The sequence below is a fragment of the Tasmannia lanceolata genome, unplaced genomic scaffold (assembly GCF_043159265.1).
Source record: "Tasmannia lanceolata isolate RefF3 unplaced genomic scaffold, GAP_Taslan_0.1 ptg000004l, whole genome shotgun sequence".
Taxonomy (NCBI): domain Eukaryota; kingdom Viridiplantae; phylum Streptophyta; class Magnoliopsida; order Canellales; family Winteraceae; genus Tasmannia; species Tasmannia lanceolata.
In genome coordinates, this window is record NW_027518681.1 from 6,307,216 (window position 1) to 6,327,263 (window position 20,048).

Below are 20,048 nucleotides of genomic sequence, written 5' to 3' on the forward strand. Positions count from 1 at the left end.
ACAAAAAATCAACTTCACAGGATCATCCTAACCCTTCCATTTGTGAAGGTTTAAATTGATGGGTATAAACCTCCATAAATATAAACCTCCACAAATGGAAGGGTTAGGATGATCCTATGGACCTAATTTTTTGTGGGCACCCTATCTATGTGAGGGCCTATCAAATGAATGCTTTGTATCATCCAAACAAAGTGGGCCCCCTGTGTTTTGTGAGCGCTACCTCATATAAGGTAGCGCTAGCGCTAGCGCCACCTCAGGAACCCTTTTTCCATATATAATATGGATCTTTTTCTAAATACCATGAGAAAAATCTACATGAAAATAATATGTAAAATTATAAATCCTAAATATGCAATTCTAATCACGAAGTCCTCTTTATTGCTTGTAACCTTAACCTATATAGTCTTCATCCCTAACGTAATATAATTTTATCTCTATATTCGCTTTTTTAGACCCCTCACTTCTAACACTCACTTCACTCTTGCAATTATGATTTAAACCACATTACAATACAACCAAATAGATAATGATATATTGATTCCTTCAACATAGTTTGTTTGTTACATAAGGTATTTAATAGCTATAAAGAAATTTACATTTACGAGATGTATTTAATAATTAGAAAGAAACTTATATTCATAAGATATTTAATCGCTATCGACATGAGAATGACACCTTGTTTCAACCACAACACTGAAGAGACTTAGACACAACAATCTTCCATCTAAAGGCAAACATTTGATTAATTAATTAGTCTAATCTAAACTTGTGGAGCTCTAGAAGATGCCTGAAAGCAACAAATATTTTTGACACTCAACCAACTATCAAGGTCATTTTAAATGTCTTTGTTTCAAACTAATTGACTTAATCTACATTCATTTAAGCCTATCGTTATTAGCTCTTAAGTGTCGACCATATAGAGGGCAGGAACTTCACAAGCTCCATGGTGTCGACCAGACATGCTGATGTGACACAAAATCTTTAAGCTAAGTATATAAATGAAAATTTGACTCATCTAGCATTAAGTTGGGATCACTAAATAAATGGGATGATGCTAGTTTGACGTGTAAGTATTGTCTGAAACTTCTAATTGTGGACTCTTTTACCTTGGTCGAGTTTTAACTCAAATCTCTGTTTCTGTCAGGTCAATCAAAACTCCTTTGACTCACTCTTAAGTTAATGAAAAGTTGACTGAGTCAGTCATTTGAACCATCTGAGTTAATGAAAAATTGATGACACCAATTATTGACTTAACCGAGTTAATTCACTAAGAGATGTGATTATCCCAGGCATGGCATGCTACGTACATATGCTATTAGGGAAACACATAGCTCATGATCTTCTAATCCAGACAGTGTGGCCCCTCAGCAAAAGGATTAACAATTACTAGCAAAAAAATTACCCCTTAGTGATACTGATTTTTATCATTATATTGGGGAAGCACATATCTCACAGTGGAAATACATTAGGCTAGGCCCTTGAACTACATAGGATCATTACATTCCACCAACTGACGTCTAGTCCTTTAACGTCCCGGTGGTCCACTCTGTGACGACTCACTCTCATTGTTCCCTAGGTAGGCCTTTACTGGTTGCTCCTTCCGACTCCGAAAGATTTCATTTCAATTGGAATTTGGTTATTCGCGGTGGCCACACACTCTATGACGGCTTTTATTTTAGTTACTCTAGGTAAACCCTTTCACAGGTAAACATGAGACATGGTATTGACTTTGATATCTAGCCAATCCTTATTACTATATATAAAGCGAGAATCTTAATAATTGGTTCCCTTCTTTTACTGAAATTCGCTTTCTATCCTCTAAGTGTTAAATTAACTTTACCAATACATCCGATTTCGGGAGGGCATTTTTGTCATGTTAGACGTTAAATGCCCCTAAAGAAATGTCCAAACAAACACTGCAAGCTATTCTGTCTCCTTTTTATGTCCTTGTGCTTGTAATTTTCATAATTTTTGAATTTTCTTTATACTTTTTTCCGTAATTGTCATATTTTACAACAATTTTTCGGTATTTTTTTTGGTAATTTTGCTACTTTGCTTCCATTTTTCTGTAATTTTTCATTTAAAACTTACTACTGCATGATTATTATTTATTTATTGCTATTATGTATTGCTATCGTGTCTGCCAATCTTTGCAGCAAAGGATGGGCTACAAGCCGACAAGTAGACTCGAAGAAGGTGCCTAGCAAATCTCTATAAAAAAAAAAAAATTCTTCAAAAAAACGTCAAAATTCCGGTTGATCCGCGAGTGTGCGGGCCGGGTGCGGGTCCAAGCCCAATGACCCATAAAATTCCCCCCGTGATTTTAACCCGGCCCGTTTGACCCGTTTCCCCATGATTTACAGTTAAATGATGTGATTATGAGAGTTTTTATATAGTGTAAGTCCTGATAGTGAGTATTTTTTTTTTAAAAAAAAGTACTGTATGGCTTACATCGTAGGATGATCCAAACCGTCCATTTCATGGGCCAAAATGTAAGTAGGTTGTGTGCCAAAATTCATTTCCATAGGATAATTACAACCCTCCAACCAATAAATGTTTCCTAAATATGTCGTTCTTCTATAGACTGCAGGGCTAGGATCATCGCATGGAAATGTGTTTTTTGGAAACACCCTGTGTACGATGTGGTCCATCAATTGGACGATTTGGATCATCCTATGGTGTAAGTTATACAATACTTTTTTTTTTTTATACGGAGTGTAAGAAATATGTTTTTGGTTTGCAAGCTTTGTCCCAAAATTCTTGTTAGAATATATATGGTGTAAGCCCATGTAGTGAAGTATTTTTTTAATAAGCCGATAAAGGTCCCCGCAAAACCCCAACATACCTATCAAAAAATTAAAAATTGTACTGAATATTTTACAGCCTACACCATAGGATGATCCAAACCGTCCATTTAATGGTCCAAACCATCCATTTCCGGGTGATTTTGACCCGGCCCGTTTGACCCATTTCCCCATGATTTAGAGGAAAATGAGGTGATTATGAGAGTTTTTATATAGTGTAAGTCCTGCTAGTGAGTATTTTTTTTTGAAAAAATACTGTATGGCTTACATCGTAGGATGATCCAAACCGTCCATTTCATGGCCCACAATGTAAGTAGGTTGTGTGCCAAAATTCATTTCCATAGGATAATTACAACCCTCCAACCAATAAATGTTTCCTAAATATGCCGTTCCTCTATAGACTGCAGGGCTAGTATCATCGCATGCAAATGTGTTTTTTGGGAACACCCTATTTACGATGTGGCCCATCAATTGGACGGTTTGGATCAGCCTATGGTGTAAGTTATACAGTACTGTTTTTTTTTTAATAGGGACTATAAGAAATATGTTCTTGGTTTGCAGGCTTTGTCACATGTAGTGAAGTATTTTTTAATAAGCCGGTAGGGGTCCCTGCAAAATCCCAACTTACCTATCAAAAAAGATGAAATTGTACTGAATATTTTACGGCCTACACCATAGGATGATCCAAACCGTCCATTTAATGGGCCACAATATAAATTGATTGTTTACAGATGATAATCCTTTGTTCACGCACATGCAATGCACATGCGTTTTTACTAGTACACCAAAAAGCCCCAAGACTGATGGAACTCGTTAGGTTAGGTCCTTGAACCATTTGGGATCGTAACAAACAAACAATCTTCCATCTACTTACAAACTATACTTCAACAGCACAGCTCAATGGCCACCCCAATCTACTGGTACGCACCAGGCCCATCTACTTACAAACTAAACTTTTTATGGGACTTCAATTTGCAACAGGATATGAGTTGCCGGCTCATTCTTCAGCAGATACCGGTTCAGAGATCCAACTTCCTCTCAATTCTTGGGAGCTCACAGTTTCATGTTCTATTTCACTTCCCGATAGGGGTTCTTGTCACCTTTCCCTCACTGTATTACATTTCCTACAACCAGTGGGGAGATAATTTACCAGAGATGATCCATCTATATCTAATGTATCAATTCAAAATATGTTGGCACCGGTCACATCATCCACGACTCAAATTGCCACTTCGTTGCTGGATTCATCATCTACCTGCACCGTGCAACAAATCATCTTGCCAAATGGCTGGCTCTTTCATGTGGGGTCCAACATGGTACCTAACAATGGCATTACAAGCCTAGAGATCAATGGAGATTCGAACAATGTTATCCGGGCCCTCAACATCAACAATGAGCAATCATGACAGGCCTCAATCCCCATAGCCACTTGCCACTGCCGCATTACCACGTTATGCTTGCCGCTTCCTATTACAAGTTGCAACTCCCTGCTCTGATTCCGCTGCTCAAAACCCAATACAAAAAAGAAGTCAAAGCACTGAAGCAAATATACAGGCTGAGAGAACCAGAGACGGAGAAGGCGGTGGATAACAGGGATAAATTTTGATGGTTTGAAAAGAGAGAAGAACACTCAGCTAAATTAGGTGAATAAGAAGAACAGGAGCAAATTGTTCTCTAATTTCATCGATCTCTCAATTCATCTTTGGAGAAGAAGAAAACTCTCTAGTAAGGCTGCTGAAGTCTCATGGGAAGAAACTGGTTTAGCAGTGTCCTAACCATGGATTATCTACCAAAAATCCACAAGGAATTTGAAAAAAGAGAGGAACACTTAGCTAAATTAGGTGAATAAGAAGAACAGAAGCAAATTGTTCTACAATTTCATCGATCTCTCAATTCATCCTTGGAGAAAAAAAAAACTCTCTAGTAAGGCTGCTGAAGTCTCATGGGAAGAAACTGGTTTAGCAGTGTCCTAACCATGGATTATCTACCAAAAATCCACAAGGAACTTGCAAAAAGGAAAATTTGTGGATGAAGAATATATGAACAGATAAGGCAATGGATTCAATTTTAAATGCTGTTTAGATATGCTACAAGCAAGTCATTCCAAGAATCTGCAATTCCAGGCAAACACCAATGCATGCAATCATCATGTTTTTTGCCACCTGACGATGAGGGGTGGGCATCTGCTCTGAATTCACTCATGTGTGTGATGTCGAGAACCCGAAAACTTGACCCTTTGAGGGCCTTGTATAGATGCTGGTTCACCAGGCGGGCCTCCACGTTCGTCCCATTTCTCTCCAAAGAAAAGAGTTGTTCGACCTGAAATTGGGAGCCAAAAAAAATAAACTTTCTAACATCACAAAAAAAAGGAAAAAAATAACATCTGGGAGGAGTAATCAATAAAGATAATATTTGATTTTGAACTGATGTCAAAATGGATATTTCTGCTATGGAGGGAGAAATGATTCGAGGTGCAATAAGGTTGGCAGTGCCTAAAGGTTTCATCATTCGTCATAGATAGCATTGTAGGTTGAAGTACGCAGCTAAATAATAAAAATTAATCAGCAGATAAGAAAGTCATAGATGGTATGATAGAACTGCTTTCATATCAAGCTAAACAATGATGAAAATGGTGGGAGAGTGGGAAACAGAACTCGGACAGAACAAACCATATGACTAAAAGTATGGTAAATTTTAGTATAACCGATAAAAAAATCGTATAATTTGTTTAAGAGAATATAAAAAGATCCAGATTCAAACATTGCAAGAGGAGAAATGGAAATAATTACTAGTTGAGGTACAATGCGGTTTTGGGTCTTGAGGTGCTATAAAGTTTAGGGTTGCAACTTGGGCAGGGTTTTACCCAACCCACATCAACCCGACCCAAAAAACCCGTGGGTCGGGTTTAAAGAGTGTCAGTCTTGGGCTGGGTCGGGTTTGAGATTCAAAAACCCGACTGATTCTCGGGTAGGGTCGGGTTTAAAGGAGGAAAACCCAAAAACACGACTTAGTTTCCTATTTGGCCGTGCTTTTAGCCTTTTTATATTTTATTAGTTGCGTCAAGCAGCTTAATGTGAATATAATAATGAGATATTGAAGTCCAGCTGGGCAACAGTCAGCTTTTTCTCTTTTTTTTTGACAAATGACGAAGTTTCATTGATATTAAGATAGCAATCGGGACCGGGAGTCCCATCATGCTTTACAGTTACATATTAAAGGATAAGGGCACGGGCATCCCCGAGACCAAATCGAAGATGTAAAAAGTAAGAAACTTACAATAAGCAAAACTAGTCCTTACTACCTTTCAACAACCTAATTTCTTTTCAGTTCCCGTCATTCTTGATGTACCTCTCAAAGTACTGGTCAAACTTGCACTCTGAAATTCTGGAACTTTGGATCAAACATGAAACCTCCAATAGTGAATCGCATGGCTAAAGTATTCAGACAAGTGATTCTATCTGGATATAGACAGGAGTGTAACACTTCGATTAAACAAAAGCTGATTTGGGTGTGTGTCAACAAGATTTACAACAACAAACCTGCCACCAAAACGCCGAGCTTCCCAAAACAAACAACTGAAATTCAATCAGCTAAAGCCTCCAAGCTAATAGTGATGAAGTTCTTCATTATTTTGTCCAGACGGATTCTTCCTCAGGGATACTTACAGAACCAGGCCTAATCAGAACATAGCAAATCCTCAAAGAGGATTGACAGAGACGCCGTAGATGGCGAAAGGCTCTTTCAAACTTAGCAAATTCCTTTCGTACTAAATTGTTCCAATGACCTCTGATACGGGTTCAAAAAAGACTCGTTAAACTACCAACTAATCAACAAGGATTCCTCCTCCCATCATTTCTGAGCCAATCTCAGTGGAGCATACGGGCTAATTGCTTAAATCCCTTCCCCAACCTTCTTATCGGCTTCTTTTTCTCTTGCCTCCTTCTCGATCTTATCTCTTGCCGCCATTGCAAGAAACATGTCTTTGGTTGCCCCCAAGTCTTCCTCGTATTCAATACCAAATACATCCCCCTACTGTTAACAAATCATCGAACTCTTCAGAGAACGATCCAGGACTCCTTAATTCTTCTGAGCTATTATCAACCCATTTTGCCTTACCTTTAGTGTTTTCATTAGGCTCTTGGGGTTCCCCGTCTTGCTGATCTATTTCCTGTCCTATAATGGCCGAAGTAGCAACCATCGCAAAATCCGGATTGTCCCGCTTGTTCTCCAAATCCCTAATAACATTCTTCCTTTCCTCTTCCTAAAGGCGTCGCCGGGTGTGTCTTTCCTTTTCCAGAATTTTGTTGAACATGGGGAGTTCAAGGAGAGGTAGATGGAACTCCTTATCACTCGTCGATTCAAAGGAATTAAGGACGATGCTGGTATTATTGGTAGAAACTTTCCTTAGCTGGGCCCAACGCTTCTTTAGCGGGCTGAGTGAAGCCTCACAAGGGGTGGGTGACTCCTTCCTAGCTAGCTTTTCATTGTATCGAAGATCTTTTAATAACTCGATATCTCCACCTACAAACGAGAAGTCATGGGTGGCCTGGACCGCTTCCTTCTCTGACATGTCTGTTGGAGTAGAACTGTCGAAGTTTCGAAGGAGTTTCTGGGAATCAACAGCCAGTCTCCTCCTCCTGCAGTCCTCTTTCCTAAATATACCTTTAAGTTTTCTTGTAAAGACTGAGACACAACCTCGAATAGCTAATACCCGTACTTCCGAATTTCTACGGCGTATATTACCTCTTCCTGTACGTACGCGCTTCTCCTTTGGCCCTTTACTTTCGTTATTAAATCTGTTTTTTTATTTTTAGGGCCTTTTTCTCCTTAGCCGAATTCAATACACAACCGTCAGCAATATCTCTACGGAAGGCTTTTCCTTTTTCACCTCGTGCTGTCGCAATTAATGATTTCTGGGTCGATTCAACTCCAGTCTAACCCCACTTCCCAAGCATGACAGCTTTTCTGTCTTCTGACTTTCTAGGTGGGTTGGTGGCGGTAGGGCCAGGTAAGGAGTTGGAAGATTCAAAATTCAAACCGGGTCCCATCAACGGCTCCCTAGCGCTTACACGAACCTCGGGATTAGCGGATATCCCCCTCTTCGAAGGATCAGCCATCGTCGGCGAGTGGGCGTCAAAAGTCTGCTCAGGGCCCTCACAAGCAACAAAAAGATTCTTACTGCTTGATTCCCCCATCACCGACACCTCCAGACTTTTAATATTATCCTCAGAGATCATCTTAACCCAACAGGGTAAATGCTGGAGTCCACTCTTAAATTGGTGGATGAGGGGATAGATTTCCATAGGGGAGATATAACCAAGGTTGAAGAAAAGGTCATACAGTGATCAGGATTGCCAAATAGCTGAGTCTAGACCACCTGGCCCAGATGTTGCCCAAGGGATATCATAAAATCTGAGCCTAATGGTTCTAGCACCCGTGTTATATGGCCGGAAACCACGGCTTAAGGGAAGAGAGATACCCTCCCAGAGCCTCACCTCCTCGCCAGAGAATGACAGTCGCCTAGGATTCTGATTCAAAGCAAAACAGAATGTCCACTGAGTTAATGGAGTAAGGCTTTTGCAAATCCGGTAGGCCCCAGCATCTTTTAGCCCACTCCCATACGTCCTCCAGCAGCCAAGAACTAGATTTCAGACTCCTAATGAGGCAGCTCTTCAAGCTCTTCTTTCTTTCCTCCACCAGGGAAATCGGTATCTCAAGGGCCAAGGGTTCAGCAAGTAAATCAGCCTGAGAGGGACCGACTTTAGGCCTCCAGACCATGCCTGGGGTCACCTTAGTCTTCGGCTCGGAGCATTTTCTGCAGACGTTAAGCGCTCCAAAATTTTTGTACTGACATTTCAAGCACACCCAATCGTTGTCATTAGAGGCCAATCAACGGTTGGCTTCAGTGGCTCTTTGGCCAGGGATTCTTCTTGCACCGAACTCCAACCGTCTTGCTCTAGTGTCCCTGTCCTCAATACTTCCCAAGGACCCCGAATGGGATCTGAAAGGAGCCCACTGTGGCCTAACTAGATTGTCACTTTGCCCGAACAAACTTAGAGTCCTCCGGCAGCAAATATTAAGGACCCCCAAAGAGTCAAATACTTCCAGAGCATGATACTCTGCTTCAAGGAAATTTTGGAAGTGACCTACAGTATGATCAAGGTTAAATCCGCACGAGCAAGAGGGTCCACCAGAAAGCTCGAGACGGTGGCCACTGGGGGAAGAGTTCGATGGCTGCTGAAAACGTCCCTAATAGTCATCCCCCCACCCCTCAAATTTTTCCGAAATTCCTAAACATTAGATTATCAAAATCTACCTCCAACAGTCAGCGTTTTTGCTATGTCCTTTGTGGTTTTTGGTCTCTGATTGTGTAATGTGAAGGAGAAAAGTTAAGCTCTAGTCAATAACATTACAGAAAACCTGCAACTTCTCAGAGGTACGACAGCCCTTGGTGTTCTGTCATGATAACCATATCCTTGATCCACGCAAGATTAAACATGATGCAACTATGGATTCACATATCATTCACCTACTTTAATCCAAGCATGCTTTACCACAAGCACGGTAAGTAGTGAATATAAATGAGAAAATGGAGATACAGAAAACAGCCATAGATGCTTAAACTTTAATTAGATTTTACAAACTCCTGAACAATATGAAATTCTTCCTATTCTTCCCCATAATCCTTTTTTTTAATGGCAAACCACAATCATTTTTAAATCAAGTTTAGGGTGAATTGGGACAAGGGTGTAAAAAAAGGGTAGTCTTACATGAAGCTCAATGCGGCAGTGTGAAAAAACCCAACCCGACCCGACCCAAGAAACTATCTCGGGTAGGGCCGGGTTTATGAATTATGGGTTTTCAAGAACAAAACCCAACCCGACCAGAGATTGTTTCTTGGGTAGGGTAGGGTTCTTAAAAACCCGACCCGCCCAACCCGAGTTGCAACCCTAACTACAAACTACCCGAGCACACATGCATGTGTAGGAGGAAGTTCATCCATGAACTCAAGCTGATGATGTTCATGAGCTAAATCTCACATGAAAACTTAAAGAAAATGGCTCGTGAAAAAGTTCGCATTTTCTCACTGAGAACCTTTACCTTAAGGGTCTGTTCAGTTGCTTTGTGGATACGGAAACAAAAAGGAAAATAGGCAAATTTTCCGCGGAAACGATGCAAAACGGTTGTTTTGTTGGTCGAAGATAGAAAGCGCAAAGAAAGCAATATACTTACGTGGAATCCGAGTTTGCTCACGTGTCCACCCCATTTCCGCCAAAAAAAGTCCGAGTAAATAGCTCGGATTCGAGCCCGTTTCCTTGATCTTCGTCGAAGTCGTGATATATATATATATATATATATATATATATATATATATATAATAAAAAAAAAACACAATTTTTTCGTGCGCACTAAAAACAGAAGCCCTAGAATAGAAACTTCTCTTGTGCACCCAAAACTGAAACTCCATCTTCTACCTCTCGCCGGCGGAAACTCCATCTTCTACCTCTCGCCGGCGGAAACTCCACTCCCCGCGCGCTCTTCCTCGTCAAGAAACAGGTATTCCTCGTCCCTTTCTCCTCTACCCCTCTTTTTTTATATTTTTGGGCTATATATCTTCATAGATCTCTGTTCTTATGCCCTAATCTATGTTTTTGGTGCTTGAATCTTTGTTTGTTTTTGTCTTTTGGGCATGATTTTGGGTTATCCTTTGCTAATTTTTTTACCCTAAAGCTAGGGTTATCCTTGTGGTTTTCGGATATTTGTAGATCTGAGTTTTTCCTAATTTTTTTTGCTGGGGCTTGGGTACTATCGCATCTGTTTTTCTGTTTTTTGCTGGGGCTTGGATACTACCACATCATTATTAGAAGACATGTTTTGTTGGATCCGATTGAAAAATCAGATTTATAGTGTATTGGTATGGAATTTAAAACTAGGGTTTTGCATATGATTTTGATATTGGTATTGTAATGATGGATGTGGTTTTTTTTAATGTGCTGATGGTTGGGTGGTTCTTGTTAATGGAGGGATTGTGGAGGTTTTTTTTTTAATGTGTTGATGGTTGGATGGTTCTTGTTAATGGAGGAATTGTGGAGGGATGGTTTGTGGATGGATGTTTTCTTTTATAATGCGTTGATGGTTGGATGGTTCTTGTCAATGGAGGGATTGTGGAGGGATTTTTTTTTTAATGTGTTGATGGTTGGATGGTTCTTGCTAATGGAGGGATTGTGGAGGGATGGTTTGTGGATGGATGTTTTTTTTTTAATGTGTTGATAGCTGGATGGTTCTTGTTAATGGTGGGATTGTGGAGGGATGGTTTGTGGATGGATTTTTTTTTTTTTTAATGTGTTGATGGTTGGATGGCTTATGTTGTTTAGAGTGTTTATTTATTTTGGATGTTGGTAGTTATTTGATAGGGCTTAGGGGGCGTAACTTGCTTTATATGTGGTAAAGAACATATTATGTGCTGTTTCTTTTCCGTTTCCTGGCAACTGAATGCACATTCCTGCTGTTTCTTTACTGTTTCTTTTCTGTTTCCTGGCAACTGAATGCGCACTTCTACTGCTTTCTTAGCAGTTTCTTTTCCTTTCCATTTCCTTCTTCCACGTCATTTCCTTTTCCTCTCCGTTTCCTGTGCGCAACTGAAAAGACCCTAAGATAATAGGGTAATGTACCGAGTACCTTAAGATAATAGGGTAATGGACCGAGTATATTTTCCACATTAAATCACTGATGAGTACTCTCTTGGAAATCCAGTCCAGCATGAGTTGGAATTTGATAAGAGATCTTAAGTGGTTAGATTGGATTTTTTAGGTAAATTAAGAGAAGAAGATTTTAAAGAGACTAGAACTTTTTTTTTGAAAGATGACAGAGATATATTAGAAATCATACGAAAACTACATGAGATAGGAACTAGAAGTCCCCTACGTATTACAACGTATGGGGGCTCGGGAGATAACTCCCGGACCATAAAGCAGAAAAAACCAGAAAACTATTCCCCTTGTCATTCCCCTATACATCCACATCCAAACCAAAGCTTCCAATTCCTGCCACCTTCCTAGAAGGCTGTTCGTCTTCATTTTTTCAAAACTTTTAGATACCCCTGATAAAAGCTTTGCGATCTTCCATTGAAGATCTTGAAAACAGACTCCCCTTCAAGACGTGCATTTACCCAGTTCCCTCAAGAGATGCTCAATCTGAAAATCAAAGACTTTCTCATCCGACAGGAGGACAGAGGGATCCTCAGGCTTCGAATCCATACCTTCAGAGGCCTTTTTTTCCAGCGATCATGTCCTCCAACTTTTTTATCCCCACCGCCTTGTCTGCTTCCCATTGGAGATATACCTTAGATTCCTCTCATTAGCCAATAATTTGTTGAAGAATGGGTGTTTATACATAGGCGTATAAGTTTCCTTGACGTTATAGGTCCAATTAAACTGAAAAAAACTTCCACTCTCCGGTTTGCCTCCTCCTTAAAGAGCTTATATTGCCTCTTGAGGAAGTCCTTAATAACCCTAGGGGTCGGCGAAAACCTAGAAGCCATTTCTTCATTGTAAGCCATGGCCTTCATCTTACAAAGAGCCTCCTCCATCTCCATGAGGTCCATTGACCGCTTTCTTTTTCGGTCAATGGCCGGATCGCTCAAGGAAGAGGAAGGGATGGAGGAGTTATCGTGATGTTCCATTTTTTGGCTTTTCAGGAAGAAAGCAAAAGGTCGAGAGCTACCGACTTTCAAATCTCCTGAAAGATCCCAAAGACACCTTTTTAAAAGGGCCACCGCCTATTATGACCAATGACTAACCCCCACTCCTCCCACAATAGCGTTTGAAATAAGATTTCCATTCTTTCAATAGTTGAGCATTTATGGAGCCGAATACAATCAATCGTTTCTGATCGGAATCCAAAACCCCTCTTCGACTTCCATTGACACATAGATAGTAAGACAAGAATTTCTACACTTAGATAGCAAAACATTTATGGGACCGGATATTGTTCCTGACAGATCTCTAATCATCCACACCGACTTCCAATGATACCTATAGTAATTTAATATATCTGAAGATGATTAGTGTCATTGTCGAGGAGAGCGCCGACTCCACATCGCCATTTTCATTGATGTAGAGAGAAAGCCTTGCTTTAAGTGCTTTTCAATCCAATATCGTATGGAGCATACTTCTACTTCATTCAAAGACGCCTTTGCACCCGTCTCCCCTCTCCTATGGTTGGTGTGCCCACCAAGTATCCGTCATTCCTTTACTTTTAATTCTTTACCGTTTATTCCCCCAATCCCTCCAAACCATCCAGCTTCATTAGAGACAGAAGCTAGAGAAACCCCAATGACTTTTCTATCTAATCACCAGAGGGCAACGCATGCTCTGGAAAGAGATTGGGGAAAATCGTGATTATTTGAGACCCGCTCAACCATTTTATCCTTCGGAAAACTTTCTGAAGGTGGCTTTGTGGTGTTTTCCGGTTTTGCTTTTGGATGTTTTTCCATTGGAATACCTCGCAAAATGGTCCCCTGAAAGATCCAATTCAGCTCTCCACCTCCATAAAGAACAGGAATTAGAATTTCGAACCTTGAAGTTCGATCTAGTAGTGTGCGATCCAGATACCCCATTTTTTTATGATTCCCAAGATCTTTCTTGATTTTGGATGTCTTCCAGCCGGCTTCTTAGGTCTAGCTGATCTATCACGCTTAGATCTTTGCTCGAGACAGGAACCCACGTGACCAAAAACTCCTTTGGAAGTACACAAGTCATTCCTTTTAGCACCAGGCCAATCGGGTAAAGGACAGATTTGTCCACACCGATTGACTACGGATCCCAAGGCATTTCCATCAGTCACTAGAGGAAGCGAAGCCGGGGGGTTCTTGGGAAGTACACCCTTCTCTTTTCCTTTTTTTACTAGTGGTTGGTAAGGTTTGAATTTTGAATTCAAATAAGTGAGCCCCAAAAGATCAACGGTCTTCCTGCGCTGGATCCCCGAGACAATCAACAATTGACTCTCAACAGTGGTCGCCGACGGTCTAACACGATCGAGGTTTCAACCCACAGGAGAATCCATTTGAACCAGAGCCGGCGAAATCAACAGACACATCGGATTTAGGTTTGTATTTCGGAAGGAGTCATCCAAGCATGATTGAGATCCGATATTATCTATAGCTTGGGGTTTATGAGCTTCGATTCCTATGGTATAACAATCACCTAATATCCAAAGCTTAGCAAAAGGACAGGAAAAGTGTGGACTCTGCGACTTTGGGGGGATTTTGGGGCGATATTGCTGCTCCCTCCTAGGGAGGGAGGCGATGGAATCTCTCTCTCTCTCTCTCTCTCTCTCTCTCTCTCTCTCCCCTTTCTTGTTGATCCCTCTTTCTCTCGTTTTGATCGATCCCTATCTCTCCCCTCTCCCTTCCTGATCTCTCTCTCCCCCTCTTTCCCCTGTTCTATTCTCATGATCTCTCCCTGATCTCCCTGTCTGCTTTTTCTGATCCCCTCCTCTTTCTCCCTCTCTGGCCTCTCTTTCTCTCAGATCTATCTCTCATACTCTCTGATCTCTCCCTCTCTCTCTCGATGGGCAAGGGAGGTGTTGATGGCCTGATAATGCCAAGGTTTGGGCAGACCTCGCAGGTGACGCAGCAATGGTGGCTGGAGGTGCGGAATGGGCCGGATCTGGGTCCGCAAGGGCTAGATTTAATGGGAAAGGAGATGGGTAGGGTGGATGGAGATAATGGGTTGGTGAGTCGTTGGAAGTGGTGGACGTGGCAGGATTATGAAAAAGGGTGGCCGTATTCAAGGAAAAAAAGGAGGAGGTTAGATGTGGTGGTGATGGTGGTGGAGGAAGAGAATGATGGAGGCTGCGGACGGCAGCATTGAGATTGCCAGGTATTCCAAATCCTCTTCTCCCTAGAGAAACGCGGAAGGCACATGTGATGCCGGAAATGGAGCTATGGAATGCCGGTAAATGGTTTTGGGAATCCGGGGGTGATGTACGGTAGTCGATCGAGGTGCGAGATTGGAGCTACTGCTGAGACCGGAGTTAGGACCGTGGGAGATGGCCTAATGTTGGGTTAGGGGCTAGCGGTAATGGAGATTGTAGGATTTTGGTTTTGAGTTTTAGGTTAGTTGATGTAGGAATGGAGAGGATGGTGGAAGGAATAATTAATGGGGATCCACTGGAGTTTTGGTGGTGGTGCGACGTGGAGGCCGCCAGAGTTTGGTGGTTGTGCGAGATGGAGGCGCCGAAAATCGGATGATGGTGATGGGTTGTTGGTTGCCGTGTACGGTGTACGGTTAGGGGGCGCACAATAGCTCCAGGCAGGGAAGCAGGATTCGTACCTGAGGGTGGGGATTTGCGATTCCCAGAATCGCGAATCGGAATCGTGATTTGATTCCCCAATTCTGGGGAATCCCGAATCGATTCTGTCGGAACCCCGATTCCCAGGCGATTCCCTGCGAATCCCCAGAGAATCCCAACTCCCCAGCGACTCCCGGCGATTCCCTGACGAATCCTCGTCGACTCTCTGGCAAACCCACGATTCCCGCTTCCAACCATCCCAGGAGCCTTCGATTCCCGCTTTCGAATCCCGAATCGAATCCCACTTTCGATTCCCGCCTTGGCAACCATGGCTCCAGGCCTTTGAGTGGGATTTTTGAAAATTGAATTCGCCAGCTAAAATGTGGTGGAGAAGTCTGTGTGAGGTGGTAGGTCACAATCTTGACTGGAGCGGGCCCACAAATATGGTAGAGATCATTGGGCATGGTAAAGGAAAGGAAGGGGGAATGATGAAGGTACTTCCGGCTGCGTAGTAGATGAAGAATTCAAAAGGGAAGTGAAGAAGTTATTTGGAATGAAGGCACCGCAGGAAAGTGTAGACCTAACCGTAGCGGTTGATCCAAAAGATCACTTCTTTTGGTTTTTACGGGCCTAGGAGTATGCTCCTGGCCACCCTTAATTGATTCTATGTAATGTAAGTAGGGACCCCTGGTCCCCAATGTAATTTCCATAGTATCAATGAAATTGTCAATTTTCTAAAACAAAAAAAAGGGACAGGAAAGCTTCCATCTAGGAGCGAGGGTTTTAGCCGACCTTCCCTCTTCACTTCCAGGACCAAACCAAAAATGTTTCCTAAGGCTTCAACCGTTGAAGTGGCCCATGCATGTAGCGGGATGCCGTAAAAATTAACCAAAATTTCTTCCGCACCCTGAACAAAGTCCCGATTCCAGGCAGAAAGGGAGAGCAGTTGATTTCCCCAGGCCTCAACTCCCTTGGCCAGAATCTTGGTAGCCAGATCCACTGATTCAAACATAAAAAGAACTTCATTCTTTGCTAGGGCACAGGGGCATGTAAGGGAAGGAACATTCAAAAATCTTTTAGCCCAAAGCCAAAGATCATCTAAAGTCCCGTTTTTATCTTTTTTCCTACCAACCAGACAAGCTTTTAGGGTATCAATTCACACTTCCACTTCCTTACTCGAAATAGATAATGACGGCAACCCTTCCTCAACAGATGTAGAGATCACCCCTGAGTTAGACCACCGACCGCGCTCACTACCGGCACTAGACGATGATATTTCTGATTGATAGCTGATGGGAGTCAAAACGATTGAGGAAGCAATTTTCTTTTTGTTCTGATGACACAATCGGCACCGACTCCGCCATTTGAAGTTATGGTAATCACAGGATAAGCAAACCCAATCCCCAGGCCACCAACCCGTTTTTTTCTTATTTTCCCCCTTCAGACTCCCCCACCCACCGGTGATATTTCTGGTTGATAGCTGACGGGAGTCGAAACGATTGGGAGAGTAGTTTTCTTTTCTCCTGATGACACCGTCGGCACCGATTCCGCCATTTGAAGTTGCGGTAATCACAGGATGAGCAAACCTAGTCCCCAGGCCACCTACTCGATTTTGCCTTGATATCTCCCCCCCCCCCGACCGCCATCTGCCCACTATATGAACATGAGATTACAAGAGCTTTTGAAAAAAAATCAAAGCATCCTTAATGATCTTACTCATTGGCAGATGTGCTCCACCAAAAAAGGAGACAAGAACTTAAACACTTCTTTAAAGTGTCTAAGGCTTTGTATGGACAGTTTATGAGTCCTTTACAGATTGAGAGGGATTCAACTATTGTGGTTGGATGGCTCGAGTTTCTCTATTGGTTGGCATACAATTCATGAGATTTGTAATGATTTGGGGAAATATGGGTTTTTTTTAACCAAATCCATAGAAAAGTGAATGTGGAAGAGAGCATTTTAAAGGACAGTTTCAAAACTCCCCCATGCCGTCGTCGACTCACCCAAGTCAACTCCCTTTTACGGTTTTACCTTCTCCGCTTTCTTGCCCAAGTTCGCATTTTGCCCTACAAAGTCAATTAAATATTTAAATCTCATTTGACCACCCCGAGTTATAATTGTATCAACCAAGTACTCGATTGTGCCACACCAAGTCAACTAGGATTTGCTTTGGCGAGCCCGCATCTACATTTTGAAACTCTGCTTTGGAGTCTAGGTAGAGAGAGTCTAGAATGGATATCATTATTGGTTTCAGTTGCCAATCTAGGAAGTACCCTTTTTTCAGTCGGTTGATTGATTGTGCACCCTATAAGTTTCCTTTTGCTAAACCATATTTTAGTCATCTGTTAAAGAAGGATGTGTTATCAAGAAACAATAACAAATATAATAACTCCACCTACCCAAAACAATAATAAAAATACACATACAAATAACAAGTTTACTTATTAAAAATAATAACGATAATTAATATTCAAAAAAATAATAATAACGATAATTATAGTAACCTTGGAGTAGAGGAAAAGAAAAATAAAGAGAAGCACAGATGTGGAGATGCCACCACAAGATTAACCAAGTCGGAACAGGTGGATTTCAATGAACCCCACACCATGAGTTGAAAATTAATAGAATGAGATTTACCTACTAGACAAAAGGTAGAATGAGTTACCTGCTCTGGCATCAAAGGTTGTACACGTTGACATGAACCACCTTGGTTCCAATCACCTCCTTCAAAATGTCTTGGGGATTGTGTACTGAAGAATTTTAGTGCAGTAGGTCCCATTCTTCTCTCCACAAACCATATCTGCTACCAAGTATACATTTAGAAAGCCAATACATTATCCTTGCAGCATATAATGGTAAGAACCTAGAAAATACTACTTAAAAGACGAGAAGACTCGGCATCAGTTCAATGATCAAAACACATGCCATAAATTATACCAGGCCTATGAGGACTTTAGATAAAAATTTGAAGGAATCAGCAGAGGAACACATATAAAGGTAACAGAATATCTGCATATATCTACAAGACAGGGTTATGAAACCATCATTAAAAGCAACGTACAAATTTCAAAAAGCTCATTGGTCCCACACTTTTGATTCAAACTAATTTACTCACTTATTTGCAACAATGTCCTTGGGAAATATTTCCTTCATGTATGATGTGCAAGGCTATTCAACAGATTGATGAGGAACTGATGGCCCTAAAAATAAAACATCTCTCATCCATTCTCCATTGAATTTGTTCTTGACAATATCACTTTTCAGCAAATTTTAATGGAACTAAGCAAACAAGTTTTAGATAAATATTATGCCCAAAGCCTCCGCTTCATTGAGAGAGAGAGACTATAAACGTTTCGGTTTAAAAGTAACTGAATTTATTAGTAACCTAATTCTTCTATATATAGGGCGAGATATCCCAAAGGTCTTTTTTTTGTGAATGGTACAAAAATTTTATTAATAAAGATAGACCGAGACAGTCTAAAATAGAGTACAATACAACAGAGTGGCTCAACCAAGCACCATCCCCCATTAAGGTGGAAGAAAATCAAACATTTGAATAGAAGATCTGGATATCCCCTCTCTAGCCAAGCTATCTGCCACACCATTTGCGGAGCGCAATACATGATGAACGGACAAGGGTATGTCGCCCACCCAATCGTGGAGTTCATCAAAGAGAGCAACAAATCTCCAAGATATTGGGTGAATTCCCTTATGCTACCTGAGGACATTTAATTTTTTTTTTTTCTTTTAGAAGATTGACAAATATATTCATACTAACAAAAATACAATGGGGACCAGTAGTCCCACTGGATGTATATAGTATGAACTACCCAGGAGCATTTTCCTAGGTGAGAAGAAGATCCATTCCTTCTGGATTTAAACAAACATCTTTACGTTTTCCTTTAAAGTTTTCCAAAACACTGAACAAAATTAACCAGCGAGCGCAGAAGCTTCCCATGGAAGCCCAGTCCTTCATATTGGATGGTCGCAGAATCTGCAATTCCTATTGCCATAGATTATCTTCTTCTAAGCGCACCCAAAGATCGTCAAACAGAAAGGCCAATTTACTCTACTGTTTATCCTACGTGGGAGTCCCGAACCATTATCGACCCAAGATCGTCAAACAGAAAGGCCAATTTACTCTACTGTTTATCCTACGTGGAAGTCCCGAACCATTATCGACAGTCTAAGGATCCGTAAAAAAGAAGAGGGTCTCTAACTTTTGAGAGCACCAAGTCCCTTCTACCTCTACCCGGTGTTTTTCCTTTTTTTAGCCTGGAATCCCTTTTTTCTATATCTAGGAACATTTTCTTTGTTTCATCTATATTTTTCCGATATCCTATTTCCCAAATGATCTCCTAATTTAATCATTTTTCGAAATCCTCAAAGGATACCCTTTCCTCCGAATCAGATGAAATTCCTCTTTCCTCTTCAGAAGTCTCATCCCCAAAAGATTCTGACCCTCCTACTGATATGTGCTCCCCCCCTCTCCATACAAAATTTAATTTTCCCTCTGAGCTCCACTTCCATTGAGTCTCTCGCCGTCTCGGATCCTTCATCCGGGGGAATTATCTCCTTCTCCTTTCCCCTTTCTCTTGCCTGATTAGCCTCCAGCCAATCCGTGCTTTTCATGTTGTTGATTGAGCGGGAGGACACTGCCTTCATTCGCCAAAACCGGCAGTTCTGAAGGCCCGTCTTCAAAGGCCACTACATCCTGCCTAAGTTTTGAGAGCTGGAATTTCTTGAATTTTTTTGCAATTTCACTTCTCGATGGGGACCCATCGTGAGGTCTTCCATACTTTTGTCCCCGACTTCTTTTTTTATGCTCCCTTCCTCTATAATACTCACTCCTTCCTCATCTGAGTGCCATGAGACACCTAACTTCTCATAGTCATTTATCATATTAATTATATTAGAAACAAAGTGTTTCCTTTTTTGGTTTTTTTTGTT

General features: G+C 41.3%; 1 protein-coding gene across 2 annotated transcripts in view; it reads right to left on the reverse strand.

Annotated features, from left to right (window-relative positions):
- Positions 1 to 3,610: 3,610 nt before the first annotated feature.
- The window catches only part of TBL13 (TRICHOME BIREFRINGENCE-LIKE 13), a 46,911-nt gene continuing 30,473 nt past the window's right edge, over positions 3,611 to 20,048 (reverse strand). Inside the window, exons 5-7 of one of the 2 annotated variants that reach the window (XM_077377823.1) lie at positions 17,764 to 17,898; positions 4,967 to 5,123; positions 3,611 to 4,305 (exon numbers count right to left, since the gene is read on the reverse strand). In XM_077377823.1, coding sequence (XP_077233938.1) covers positions 4,256 to 4,305; positions 4,967 to 5,123; positions 17,764 to 17,898 — 342 coding nt within the window. In that variant the 3' untranslated portion in view covers positions 3,611 to 4,255. Of the gene's footprint in view, positions 4,306 to 4,619; positions 5,124 to 17,763; positions 17,899 to 20,048 lie in introns of those variants that run through there. The other variant, XM_077377822.1, reaches the window with a different exon arrangement.